This window comes from Dipodomys merriami, unplaced genomic scaffold, assembly GCF_024711535.1.
Source record: "Dipodomys merriami isolate MVZ:Mamm:240054 unplaced genomic scaffold, mDipMer1.0.p SCAF_7, whole genome shotgun sequence".
In the NCBI taxonomy this organism is placed as follows: domain Eukaryota; kingdom Metazoa; phylum Chordata; class Mammalia; order Rodentia; family Heteromyidae; genus Dipodomys; species Dipodomys merriami.
In genome coordinates, this window is record NW_027206290.1 from 19,510,649 (window position 1) to 19,525,087 (window position 14,439).

General features: G+C 41.4%; 1 protein-coding gene across 5 annotated transcripts in view; it reads left to right on the forward strand.

Annotated features, from left to right (window-relative positions):
- The window catches only part of Ccdc18 (coiled-coil domain containing 18), an 82,839-nt gene that overhangs the window by 39,240 nt on the left and 29,160 nt on the right, over nt 1–14,439 (forward strand). For all 5 annotated transcript variants that reach the window (XM_070007673.1, XM_070007671.1, XM_070007675.1 and 2 more), the window contains 4 exons: nt 54–188; nt 316–393; nt 1,019–1,135; nt 12,793–12,960. In XM_070007673.1, coding sequence (XP_069863774.1) covers nt 54–188; nt 316–393; nt 1,019–1,135; nt 12,793–12,960 — 498 coding nt within the window. The remainder of the gene's footprint in view (nt 1–53; nt 189–315; nt 394–1,018; nt 1,136–12,792; nt 12,961–14,439) is intronic.

Consider the following 14,439-nt stretch of genomic DNA (forward strand, 5'->3'; position numbering starts at 1 on the left):
TATTTCAAACAAATTTTAAATTTAATATGAAAATACTGGTTTTTTATGTTTAGCTTGAAGCTCAATTAGAGAAAAAAGACCAACAATTTAAAGAACAAGAAAAGACTATATCCATGTTGCAACAAGATATAATATGTAAACAACATCATCTTGAATCACTAGATAGACTCCTGACTGAAAGCAAAGGGGTAAAGTCATCTTTATAAAGTTTATGTTTATGTTTCTATAACTTACCTTGAATAGATGATTTGTGATATTTCTATTGTGAAAGTGTTGATGTCCTTATATTTTGCCTTTCAATTTTTGTGTTTTCAGGAAATGGAAAAGGAAAATATTAAGAAAGATGAAGCTTTGAAAGCATTACAGAGCCAAGTATCAGAAGAAACTATCAAGGCAAGCATGCTGATTCTTTTGTTTTTTCTTATTAGAGATATTCTTGTGAATTGTAAAAATTGTACACATAAAAGTATAAAACAGGGACTGGGAAGGTGGCTCAGTGGTAGAGCGCTTGTCTTGCATGCATGAGGCCCTGGGTTCAATTCCCCAGCACTACATAAGCAAAAAGAAAAAAAAGCCAGAAGTGGCGCTGTGGCTCAAGTGGTATAGCACTAGCCTTGAGCTGAAGAGCTGAGGGACAGCACTCAGGCCCAGAGTTCAGGCCCCACGACCGGACCCCCCCCCCAAAAAAAAAAAAAGTATAAAGCATGGGCTAGGAGGGTGGCTCAGTGGTAGAGTACTTGCCTTGCATGCATGAAGCCCTGGGTTCAATTCCTTAGCACCACATAAACAGAAAAAAACAAAGTGGCGCTGTGGCTCAAGTGGTAGAGCACTATCCTTGAGCTGAAGAGCTGACGGACAGTGCCCAGGTCCAGAGTTCAAGCCCCACGACCAACAAAAACAAAAATAAAAAAAACAAACAAACAAAGAAGTCATCTAAAAATTATTGAGCATGTAATTGGAATTCATTACTATTAGTTGTTTTCCTGTTTTTTGTTATTTTTGCTTTTTATTTGCTTAGGTCAGACAACTGGATTCAGCATTGGAAATTTGTAAGGAAGAACTTGCTTTGCATTTAAATCAGTTGGAAGGAAATAAAGAAAAGTTTGAAAAACAATTGAAGAAGAAATCTGAAGAGGTAAATTAACATTTCCCTTATATATAATGAAAATTTCAAGTTGTTTCTTTTTTTGGGGGGTCCGGTTGTGTAGTGAGCCACAGCGCCACTTCTGGCTTTTTTTTTTTTCTGCTTATGCGGTGCTGAGGAATCGAACCCAGGGCCTCAGGCATGCAAGGCAAGAGTTCTACCACTGAGCCACCTTCCCAGCCCAAGTTGTTTCTTTTTGAATAGTATTTTCAATATACTATAAAAGTATATTTTATGTACTAATATTAAAATGTAAATTAATTTCACAATAAAGGAAAAGTTACTTTAATGTCACGTAAGATAGGACACTTTACATTTCTGGAATCATAAGAATAGCTAATATCACAGAAAAGTTCTAATATGAAAAGAGTAACACTTAGAACATTTAGATTTAGAAGTGTAAGAGCCTTTAAATCTTTTCCATATTGCTTTTGTTCCTTCTAGTTATTTGAAGAATTAAGAATCATATTTAGCCAGTTGCAGCTGGCTCACATCTGTAATCCTAGCTACTCAGGAGGCTGAGATCTGGGGATCCCAGTTCAAAGCCAGCCCAGGCAGGAAAGTCCCTGTGAGACTCTTATCTCCAATTAACTACTCAAAAGCCAGAAGTGGTACTGTGGCTCAATTGGTAGAGAGCCTAACCTTAAGTACAAAGAGGCTCAGACACAGTGTCCAAGCCCTAACTTCAAGCTCCAGGACCAGCAAAAACAAACAAAACTTTTGGGCTAGGAATGTGGCTTATTGATAGAGTGCTGCCTAGCATGCGTGAAGCTCTGGGTTCAATTACTCAGTACCATATAAACAGAAAAAGCCAGAAATGACACTGTGGCTCAAGTGGTAGAGTGCTATCCTTGAGCAAAAGAACTCAGGGCCTGAGTTCAAGCCCTAGGACTGGCCAAAAAAAAAAAAAAAACAAAAAAAGAATCAGATTTAGAAACGAAACTTTTCTTAGTTGCCCATGAATCTGTCTTTTTGTGTATGGGTGGGTGGGTATTTGTTTTCTTTCTTATTTTGAGGCATGTCTCATTATGTAGCCCAGACTGGCCTAGAACTTGCTATTTAACCCAGGCTGGCCTTGAACTCATGATTCTTGTGTCTCAGCCTTTTAAGTGGTAGCACTGCACGTGTCTTATGTTTGGTCCCAGTAAGTCTTCACTTGAATATATCAGAAAGGTCCAGCCAGGAAAACAGAACCCTGTAATTACAAATCCATTTTGAGGTGGAGAAAACTTTATTCAGAGCATTAAATAACTATACAGGTAATTAATAAATATGTAGAGAAACCAAAGAGCATGCTAAAGTGACTCAGAAGGATCTGCTGTCATCCTTTAAAAGATGTCATGAGGGGCTAGGAAGGTGGCTCAGTGATAGAGCGCTTGCCTTGTATGCCTGAGGCCCTGGGTTCGATTCCTCAGCACCACATAAGCAAAAAGAAAAAAGCCAGAAGTGGCGCTGTGGCTCAAGTGGTAGAGCGCTAGCCTTAAGCTGAAGAGCTGAGAGACAGCGCCCAGGCCCAGAGTTCAGGCCCCACGAGCAGACCCAAAAAAAAAAAAAAAAAGATGTCATGAAGAGGTAGTATGACCATAGTCCAGAACAGAGTTGCCTTGCTGGAGCTAGGGGCCATAGAGGGGGAAAAGTGAAGCTACATCAGCCAAATGGGCAAGGGCTCCGAAGAAATACTGTTTCTTCCCAAACCTAACAAACCAATTACCAAATGGGCAAGGAAACTAAAGAGGGACTTCTCAGATGAAGAAATAAAAATGGCAAAGAAACACATGAGGAAATGTTCATCATCCCTGGTGGTGAAGGAAATGCAAATAAAGACAACCCTGAGATACCACCTTACCCCAGTCAGAATGTCCCACATCCACAACTCAGCCAACAACAAATGATGGAGGGGATGTGGAGAAAGAGGAACCCTATTACACTGCTGGTGGGAATGTACACTTATACAACCACTTTGGAAAGCAGTCTGGAGGGTCCTTAGAAAGCTAAAGATTGACCCCCCCCTTACGACCCAGTCATACCACTTCTAGGCATCTACCCTGAACAACAGGAACCAATATACAAGGACACGTGCACCTCCATGTTTATTGCAGCACTGTTCACAATAGCTAGGATATGGAAACAACCCAGATGCCCCACCACAGATGAATGGATCCAAAAATTGTGGTATCTGTACACAATGGAATATTATGCAGTCATTAGAAATGACAAAATAATGGCATTTGCAGGGAAATGGATGGAGCTAGAAGGAATCATGTTGAGCGAGGTAAGCCAAGAGCAAAGAGACAAACGGTACATGGTCTCCCTGATAAGTGGATGCTAAATCCAAAATGTTAGGTGATATGACAAAACTAACAGGACTTAAGAAACAAAGAACTCCCACTCATCTGGTCGAACCACTACTAAATATCCCCATGCTGCTGATCACATGTATGGTGTATAACATGTGTACACCAATATATGTTATAGACTGTGATAGACAATTTGCTCCAGGAAAGTTAGAATGAACTTGTGACTTTAAATGAGCATCATTATTCCACAATACTGTGAAATTCGGGAAATTATGTAATCACTTAATCACAATCAAAAAAAAAAAAAAAAGAACCTCGGGGAAGGTAGGGAGGGAAGGGATGGTAGGGGGAAAACAATGGAGGGGGTAACAATGTTCAATAGGAAGTGTACTCATTACCTCACTCATGTAACTGTAAACTTCTGTATAGTATCTTTACAATTAAAAAAAAAAAGAAATACTGTTTCTTGGGGCTGGGAAGGTGGCTCAGTGGTAGAGTGCTTTCCTTGCATGCCTGAGGCCCTGGGTTCGATTCCTCAGCACCACATAAGCAAAAAGAAAAAAGCCGGAAGTGGCACTGTGGCTCAAGTGGTAGAGCACTAGCCTTGAGCTGAAGAGCTGAGGGACAGCACCCAGGCCCAGAGTTCAGGCCCCATGACTGGACCCCCCCCCAAAAAAAAAAAAAGAAATACTGTTTCTTATAATATATAAAGCAGAGCAGGGATGGGTTGGGGTGGGGAGTAAGCTTATGAACATATCATGTAATTAAATAACAGACTAAAAAGAGCAAAAAATGGAAATGACTCAATGTTATTTCAGTTAGGTGAAAGTAATGAAAGGAAAAGTAGAGAGAAAGAAATCTTTCATGCTCATGTATTCTTTCTACCTCTTTCCATGAAGATTGTTGTATATCTAACATGTATCCATCTATTTCTTTATTTCAGTATATAAAACTAAACTACCAGAAAATCATGTGTACTTTGACTTTTTGAAATACAAGTATCTTTTTCTCTTGTTGGTTATGGGGCTTAAACTCAGGCCTGGGAGCTGTCCCTGAGCTCTTTTGCTCAAGGCTGTCACTGTACCACTTTGAGCCACAGTGCCACTTCTGGTCAACCCTGGTTGATTTTTGAACCGAAATCCTCGGATCTTAGCTTCCTGAGTAGTTAGGATTATAGGCCTGAGCCAGTACTCAGCTTGCAAGTCAAGTGTCATTTTATTTAGTTTAGTTTTTCGTGTGTGTGTGTGGGGGGGGGGGGGGAATGTTGGTCTTAGGGCTTAATGATGCCCAGGTGATGCTCCTGAGCTTGTCTGCTCAGAGCTAGTGCTCTACCATTCAAGCCATAGCTCCACTTAAAATTTTTGATAGTTAATTAGAGATAGTCTTATGGACTTTTCTTGCTCAGGCTGGCTTTGAACCGTAATCCTCAGACCATAGCCTCCTGAGTATGTAAGATTATAGACATGAGCCACTGGTGTCTGGTTGATTTTAAAAAATACATTAGCTTGGCAATTGCTCAATTTGCCTCCCTTCAGTTCAGCACAAACGGACTTGGCAGAGATGGAATTTGTAGGTAGACAGTCTAAAGTTTGTTGAAACTTTACATTTTTTGAGACAACATCAGAGAGTAGAGTCTGTAACAGGTACTTACAGACAATATAAACTTGAGAGGAGGAAGTAGCGCTGTGGCTCAAGCAGTAGAGCACTCACCTTGAGCTGAAGAGCGCAGGGACAGTGCCTAAGCCCAGAGTTCAAGCCCCACGACCGACAAAAAAAAAAAAAAAAAAAAAACTTGAGAGGATTTTCAGAATAGTTGGGAATATAAACCTGAATTAGAAATCTGAAGTGCTGGTGAGATATCTAAATGAGAAAGACTTGCAGCCAGGCACCAGTAGCTCACACTGATAATCCTAGCTACTCAGGAGGCTGAGATCTGAGGATCACAGATCAAGGCCAGCCTGGACATAAAAGACTATAAGTTTAAGACTCCTGGAAGCATAGTAAGAGCCTATCTATGAGTAGATAATTAATAAGATGAAACATGGAAAATAATCCAAGTACTATTTACTTTTATCTTTTGTACAAATTGTTACCAAGAAACCTCTTTCTACTACTGGCTTATATAAATAATAACAGCAATGTTGTAAAGTTTTCATTGAATATAGTTAGATATTGGAATTTTTTAATTTAATTAATTAATTTATTTTTTGCCTGTCCTGGGGCTTGAACTCTGGGCCTGAGCACTGTCCTTGAACTTCTTTTGCTCAAAACTAGCACTCTAGGGGGGAGGGGGGAGGCTGGGAAGGGATGTGAAGGGTAAACCAAAGGAGGAGGGTGCAATGCTTGGTAAGAAATGTACGCATTATCCTGCCCATGTAATTGTAACCCCTCTGTACAGTATGTTCACAAATAAAATTAAATTTAAAAAAAAACTAGCACTCTACCACTTGTGTCACAGCACTACTTCCCACTTTTTCTGTGTATGTGGTTCTGAGGTATTGAGCCCAGGACTTCATGCATGCAAGACAAGCACTCTACCACTAAGCCAAATTCCCAGCCTTTTATTTGATTTTTACTGTACCCATTCTCTTTGTTTTCTCCATTCTCTTAATAATAAGTGATTGTTTTTATTTTATTTATTTATTTATTTATTTATTTATTTATTTATTTATTTATTTATTTATTGTGGTCAGTCATGGGGCTTGAACTCTGGGCTTGGACGATATCCCTGTGCTCTTCAGCTCAAGGCGAGCGCTCTACCGCTTCAGCCACAGCCCCACTTCTGGTTTTCTAGTGGTTTTTATTGGAGATAATAGTCTCACAGACTTTCCTGCCTGCGCTGGCTTTGAATTGTGATCCTCATATCTCAGCCTCCTGAGTAGATAGGATTACAGGTGTGAGCCACCGGCACCCGGCTTGTTTTTATTGTTTTTTATTTTTATTTTTTTTTAGACAATAAAAGACATTTTATTTTTCCAGAGGGGTTACAATTACATGGGCAAGATAATGAGTAGATTTCTTATCAAGTATTGTAGCCTCCTACTTTGTTTCCCTTTCCCATCCCTTCCCATCCTCCCCCACCTCCCACCCAACATTCCCCCCTCCTACCAAAGGTGTTTTTTTTTTGGGGGGGGGTCCGATTGTGGGGCCTGAACTCTGGGCTGGGGCGCTGTCCCTCTGCTCTTCAGCTCAAGGCTAGCGCTCTACCACTTGAGCCACAGTGCCACTTCTGGCTTTTTTCTTTTTGCTTATGTGGTGCTGAGGAATCGAACCCAGGGCCTCATGCATGCAAGGCAAGCGTTCTACCACTGAGCCACCTTCCCAGCCCCATGTTTTTATTTTTTTTAATAATTTTGTTACTATTAATGTGTTTGTTATACAGAGGGCTACCATTTTATATTTTTATTTTTCAGACTTGGTGCTTGAATCAAGGCCTGGGCATTGTCCCTAAGCTCTTTTGCTCAAGGCTGTGCTCTACCACCTGGAGCCACAGTCCCACTTCCAGTTTTTGAGTGGTTAATTGGAGATAAGAGACTCATGGGGACTTTTCTGCCTGGGGTTGGCTTCCAACCATGATACTTAGATCTCAGCCTCCTGAGTAGGTAAGATTACAAGTTTGAGCCATTGGCACCTGGCTAGTTAATTTCTTTTATTTTTTTTTTTTGGGGGGGGGGTTGGTTGTGGGGCTGGGCCTGGGCGCTGTCCCTCAGCTCTTCAGCTCAAGGCTAGTGCTCTACCACTTGAGCCACAGCGCCACTTCTGGCTTTCTTTTTTCTGCTTATGTGGTACTGAGGAATCGAACCCAGGGCCTCATGCATGCAAGGCAAGTGCTCTACTACTGAGCCACCTTCACAGCCCATAGTTAATTTCTTAATATATATTTTTTCTGAACTTTTTAAAAATTTTAAACACATCTCTACTTTTTCATAAACATACTGATTTTAACAAGAAATGTAAACCTGGATTCAGCGATTTAGTATCAATAACAAATAGTTTCTTCTATGCTGGTGGGAGCCTCAGTGCAATGGAACTGTCCAGCTTCCCAGTAACCAGTAAACCAAAGTTCTGACCTCAGACTGGCAGTTGCAGGAGTAACTGCTGTCAGGACAGAATTGAATAGCAATAGGAAGAGGTCTGAATTAAAGATCTATTGCTTCTTCACTGGGCCATAGTATTAAAACACACAAGATCCAGAAGTCATTTGCAACAGAGGAGCCATCAGAGTCCTCCTGAGAAGCCAAGACTAAGGCACCTACAAGGTGACAATAGAAGGTGGGAAAATAAAATGTATATATTTTAGGAGAAGGGCTATTCATGTTGAGAGCTCAGCAAACTTACTCTTGTTAATAAAACACATTGCTTAAAAAGCACACTATCAGCCAGGCACTGGTGGCTCACGCCTGTAATCCTAGCTACTCAGGAGGCTGAGAGTTGAGGATTGTGGTTCAAAGCCAGCCTGGGTAGGAAAGTCTGTGAGACTCTTATCTCCAATAAACCACTCAGAAAACCAGAAGTGGCACTGTGGCTCAAGGGGTGGAGCACTGGCCTTGAGCTGAAGAGCTGAAGGACAGCACCCAGGCCCAGAGTTTAAGCCCCACAACCAACAGAGAGAGAGAGAGAAAGAGAGAGAGAGAGAGGGAGGGAGAGAGAGAGAGAATGTGTCTCAGACTTTCCTGTGTGGGCTGGCTTTAAACTATAATCCTTAGATCTCAGCTTCCTGAGTAGTTAGGATTCCAAGCATGAGCTATAGGTGCCTGGCTAATTATTATTATTATTTTTTTGGTCATGTTAATGCTGGGGTTTGAGCTCAAGTAGTTTACTACTTAAGGCACCCCTCAGCCTTTTTTGCTTTAGACTTTGTTTTGAAATAAGAAGTCATATTTGTGCACAGAGCTAGCCTTGGATCATAATCCTTCTATCTATACCTCTCTTGTTACTGGGTACATACCCAGTAATACATACTGAGTATGTACAGTATGTACCCAGCAGTAAGGGAGTATAGCATGTGCCAACCGTACTCAGCTTGTTTATCCAATAATTAGAAGAAAAAGAATCAAATCATAGAATCTCTTCCACTATTTCTTAGAAGGACTTTAAAAAGTCTTTTGCTTTGAAAGAGTGGCTTTGTCTTCACATACACAAAAAAACTTACATAGGCAACATAGGAGAACTCTATAGAAAATCTAACTTCTCAGTCTTAATTCTTTCTCATTCACTTGCATTTTTCATCATTACATTAATGAATGTGATTTTTTTTTTGGTGGGGCTTGAACTCTGGGCCTGGGTACTTCAGCTCAAGGCAAGCACTCTACCACTTGAGCCACAGCGCCACTTTTGGTTTTTTTTTTTTTCTGCTTATGTGGTGCTGAGGAATCAAACCCAGGGCCTCATGCATGAGAGGCAAGCACTCTACCACTGAGCCACCTTCTCAGCCCTAATGAATGTGATTTTAAACTTGGTTTCCCTGGTACATTTTTTGTTTCCTACTGTCTTTTTAGTAGTTTTTTTGGTTTTTTTTTTGGGGGGGGTCCGGTTGTGGGGCCTGAACTCTGTGCCTGGGTGCTGTCTCTTAGCTCTTCAGCTCAAGGCTAGCACTCTACCACTTGAGCCACAGTACCACTTCCGGCTTTTTTCTTTTTTGCTTATGTGGTGCTGAGGAATCGAACCTAGGGCCTCATGCATGCAAGGCAAGCACTCTACCACTGAGCCACCTTCCCAGCCCTGGTTTTTTGTTTTTTTTGTTTTTTTTTGCTTGCCAGTCCTGGGCACTGTCCTTGAGCTTCTTTTTTTGCTCAAGGCTAGCACTGTACCACATTTGAGTCATAGCACCACTTTCTGGCTTTTTCTGTTTATGTGGCTCTGAGGAATTGAATCCAGGGCTTCATGCATGCTAGGCAAGCACTGTACCACTAAGCCACATTCCTAGCCCTTTTAGTTCTTTTAAGTTGATCTATCATTTTATCTCAGCTGCTTTTTTTTTGGGGGGGGGGTCAGTCATAGGGCTTGAACTCAGGACATGGGCACTGTTCCTGAGCTTTTGTGCTCAAGGCTAGCACTCTACCACTTTGAGCCACAGCTCCACTTCTGGTTGAATTGGAGATAAGAGTCTGTCAGGGATGTTCTTACCTGGAACGGCTTCCAAAAGTGATCTTCAGATCCGAGCCTCCTGAGTAGCTAGGATTACAGAGGTGAGCCATCCACACCCAGCTAAAGCTTCTTCTTTAGACTAGGCTTGATCCTAAAATCTTAAAATTGGAAGATAGAGTTTGAGGGATGGCAATTCAAGGTTGGCCCAAGCAAAAACAAGTCTTGTGAGACTATCTCAAACAATGGCGAGGTGTAGTAGCTCTGCAGCACCTATGATTCCCAGTGAGTAGGGGAAGCAGAAGTAGAAGGATCACAGTCCAGAGCAGCCTAAGCATAAAATGAGATCACACTTGAAAATAATCAACACAAAAAGGGATGGCACAGTAGATCAAGTGGTAATAGAGCACCTGCCTTGCAAATATGAAGCCTGAATTTAATACTTAGTACCACCAAAACAAAACCAGAAAATTTCCCCTTTGTAGGAAATTGACATATATTGCCATATTTTTTTTGGGGGGTCCGGTCATGGGGCCGGAACTCTGGGCCTGGGCGCTGTCCCTCAGTTCTTCAGCTCAAGGCTAGCTCTTTACCACTTGAGCCACAGCGCCACTTCCAGCTTTTTTCTTTTTGCTTATGTGGTGCTGAGAAATCGAACCCAGGGTCTTATGCATGCAAGGCAAGTGTTCTACCACTGAGCCACCTTCCCAGCCCAACCATATTTTTAAAACTATTGAGAAAAATAGGAGCTGGGAAGGTGGCTCAGTGGTAGAACACTTGCCTCACATGCATGAGGCCGTGGGTTCAAATCCTCAGCACCACATAAACAGAAAAAGCCGGAAGTGGTGCTGTGGCTCAAGTGGTAGCCTTGAGCTAAAGAGCTGAGGGACAGTGCCAGGCCCAGAGTTTAAGCTCCACAACCGACCAAAAAAAAAATTTATTTTTAAACACTATTGAGAAAAATAATTTCAGCTATTGTTATTTTTAGAATTTGAATTCCTACGCCAAAAGATTTCCAGATAATTGCTGGGATAACAGGTGTGTTCCACTGCACATTAGATATTTGTTTGCTTTTTATTTTTTTTTTATTTATTTATTTTGCCATTTGTGGGGCTTGAACTCTGGACTTGGGCACTGTCCCTGCACTCTTCAGCTCAAGGTGAGGGCTCTACCCCTTGAGCCACAGCGCCACTTCCGGTTTTCTAGTGATTTATTGGAGATAAGAGTCTGATGGACTTTCCTGCCCAGGCTGGCTTTGAACCACGATTTTCAGATCTCAGCCTCTTTTCTTTTCTTTTTTTTTTTTTTTTGGGTCCGGTCATGGGGCCTGAACTCTGGGCCTGGGCACTGTCCCTCAGCTCTTCAGCTCAAGGCTATTGCTCTACCACTTGAGCCACAGCACCACTTCGGGCTTTTTTCTTTTTGCTTATGTGGTGCTAAGGAATTGAACCCAGGGCCTCAGGCCTGCAAGGCAAGTGCTCTACCACTGAGCCACCTTCCCAGCCTGATCTCAGCCTCCTAAGTAGCTAGGATTATAGGCGTTAGCCCCCGGTGCTTAGGATCTTGTACTTGTTGGCAGGTGCTCCTCCACTGGAGACATAGCCCTTGTTCTTTTACTTTTAGTTAGTTTCTCAGATAGGGTCTTGCATTTTTGCCCAGCCTACCATTTGATCATTATCCTCCTGAGTAGGTGGGATTATTGGCATGTAACACCACACATGGCCCAATATTATTTTAGAAACAGCAATAATAACAACAGTAAAATAATAACCTTTAATATTTATGTAGTGCTTTTATGGCCTTCTTTTATTACTACTAAGTAAGGGTAATGAATAAAGGGGTAATGAATAAAGGGTAATGAATAAAACCAATCCATAACTACCTGTCCTTTCTTCCTTCTAGGAACAGTTATATAAAACATGCTTTTTTTGGTAACTGAAATGTGACAAACCTTTGTATGATTCAAAAGCTTATGGCTTTTAGTGAGGTTCTGGTCACAAAATAGTTGTTTTGACAATATCAAAATTGCAGACTTCCATAAAGAAAGCAGTGTCCCATCCAGCCAAAACAATCTCATCACATAGTAACATCTGAAAATCTCCATCTCTAGATACCAACCAAGAGCCGACTCTATAAGCAGGCCTTTATTTGTGAGTGTGTGTGTGTGTGTGTGTGTGTGTGAGAGAGAGAGAGAGAGAGAGAGAGAGAGAGAGAGAGAGAGAGAGTGACAGTACTGGAGCATGAACTCACTGGTGCTCTACCACTTGAGTTATACTTGGACTTCCAGGTTTTTGGTGATTAATTGGAGGTAAGAGTATCACACAAGTCAGGCACTTGTGACATGCCTGTAATCCTAGTTACTCAGTAGGCCAAGATCTGAGGATTGTGGTTTGAAGCCAGTGCAGGTAGCAAAGACCATGAGTAAACTACTCAGAAAAAGCCAGGAATGGGCCTGTGGCTCAAGTGGTAGAACGCTATTCTTTTTTTTCTTTTCTTTATTTCTTTTGTTTGTTTGTTTGTTTGTTTGCCGGGTGGTGGGCCTTCAGCTCTTCAGCTCAAGGCTAGCACTCTAACACTTGAGCCAGAGAGCCAATTCCAGCTTTTTCTGCTTATGTGGTGCTGAGGAATCAAACCCAGGGCTTCATGCGTGCAAGGCAAGCACTCTACCACTGAGCCACCTTCCCAGCCCCAGAACGCTATTCTTTTTTTTTGTCGGTCGTGGGGCTTGAACTCTAGGCCTGGGCGCTGTCCCTCAGCTCTTCAGCTCAAGGCAAGTGCTCTACCACTTGAGCTACAGCGCCACTTCCGGTTTTCTGGTGGTTTATTGGAGATAGGAGTCTCACGGTCTCTCCTTCCCGGGCTGGCTTTGAACCGCGATCCTCAGATCTCAGCCTCCTGAGTAGCTAGGATTACAGGCGTGAGCCACTAGCGCCCGGCTCAGAACGCTATTCTTAAGCAAAAGATACTCAGGGATAGCACTTAGGCCTTGAGTTCAAGCCCTAAGACCAACAAAAATAAAATAAAATAAATGTCATAGACTTATCTGCCCAGTCTCCCTTTAAACCAAAATCCTCAGATTTCAGCCTTCCAAGCAGCTAGGATTCTAATATATTTCCACATCTGAAAAATGAGAGTTTTTTTTTCATAAATACAGTTGTCACACAAGTAGACATTAATTATCTCCAGATAATTACTCAGAAGGCAGCATTTACATTTTACTGCTTGTTCTTTGAAAAATGTCATTATAGTGTTATGTGTATTTGTTAGGTATATTGTTTACAGAAAGAGCTAAAGATAAGGAATCACAGTCTTCAGGAGACTACTGAGCAAAATGTGATTCTACAACATACTCTTCAGCAACAGCAGCAAATGTTACAGCAGGAAACAATTAGAAATGGAGAATTAGAAGACATTCAGACTAAACTTGAAAAACAGGTATGTATAATTGGCTAAAGTTTTATTTATTTATTTATTGTCAGTCTCGGGGCTTGAACTCTGGGCCTGGGAGCTGTCCATCAGCTCTTCAAGGCAAGTGCTCTACCACTTGAGCCACAGTGCCACTTTGGGCTTTTTCTGTTTATGTGGTGCTGAGGAATCAAACCCAGGGCCTCATGCATGTGAGGCAAGCACTCTACCACTAAGCCACCTTCCCAGACCCTAAAGTTTTATTTATATAAAATAGAAAACTTTAATATAATTAAGAGATTTTTGGTTAGTTGTATAAATGGCTGATTATAAATTTCACGTTGCTCTAGAGTATTACTATAAAAATAGGTAAAGTGGGGGGGGGGGAGAAGGATTGGGATTGGCGGGGAGGGGGGAGGCTGGGAAGGGATGTGAAGGGTAAACCAAAGGAGGAGGGTGCAATGCTTGGTAAGAAATGTACGCATTATCCTGCCCATGTAATTGTAACCCCTCTGTACAGTGTGTTCACAAATAAAATAAAATTAAATTTAAAAAAAATAAAAATAGGTAAAGTCATGAGCCAGGCACTGGTGGCTCACACCTGTAATTTTAGCTGCTCAAGCTACTCATAGTTCAGAGCCAGCCTGGGCAGGAAAGTTTGTGAGACTTTATCTCTAATTAACCACCATAAAACCAAAATTGGAGCCATGGCTCAGAGTACTAGAGGCTAGCTCAGGGACAGCTCCCAGGTCCTGAGTTTAAGCCCCAGGACTGGGGGAGGGGGACATATTTTCAAAACTTGAAAGTATGGGTAATCATGGCTTATAATTTGTACTTAGTTCTCCAATGAGAGGTTTTTAGGAGAAAGAGGATATTAAGGTAAAAAGCGAAGATTGACTTTGAGATCCCTTAAGTCATGTGTATGTTCATTGAAAACATGAAGTGACTGAAATTAACTAGAGAGAGAATATAGAATGAGAACTAAGAATGTTAACTTGGACAGACCCCTGAAAGATATGGTAAAAGGAAGGATTGATGGTCTATTGGAATCATGTCAAATAAAATTGGAAAAGTCTACCAACAAATTAGCAACTTGGAAGTTTTTCGTGATTTAATCACAGTTGATGTGGTAACTTGTTTGCTATGGGTTGAGGAATAAATGTGAAGTGAGAAAGTGAGAATATGTAGAAACTCAGAAGTTAGATTGAAGGAGTTGAAAGAAAAAGTGGTAGGTAGAGGTTTGTAGTAAAGCTTTTGGGGTTTGAGATGTTTTATTTTTTATTTATTTATTTATTTTACAGTGGAAGGTCTTGAATATGTTTAAATGCTATTGAAACAAACAGTATAAAGAGAGATTGGAGATGCAGGAGAGAGCAAAACTAGTCATTAGCATTGAAGTTCCTGAGAAAAGTGGATTGGAATGAATCTAGAACTCTTATAGACATAGGATAAAGAATAACTCCTTTTTTGTCTGGCACTGATGGCTCACGCCTATAATCATAGCTACTT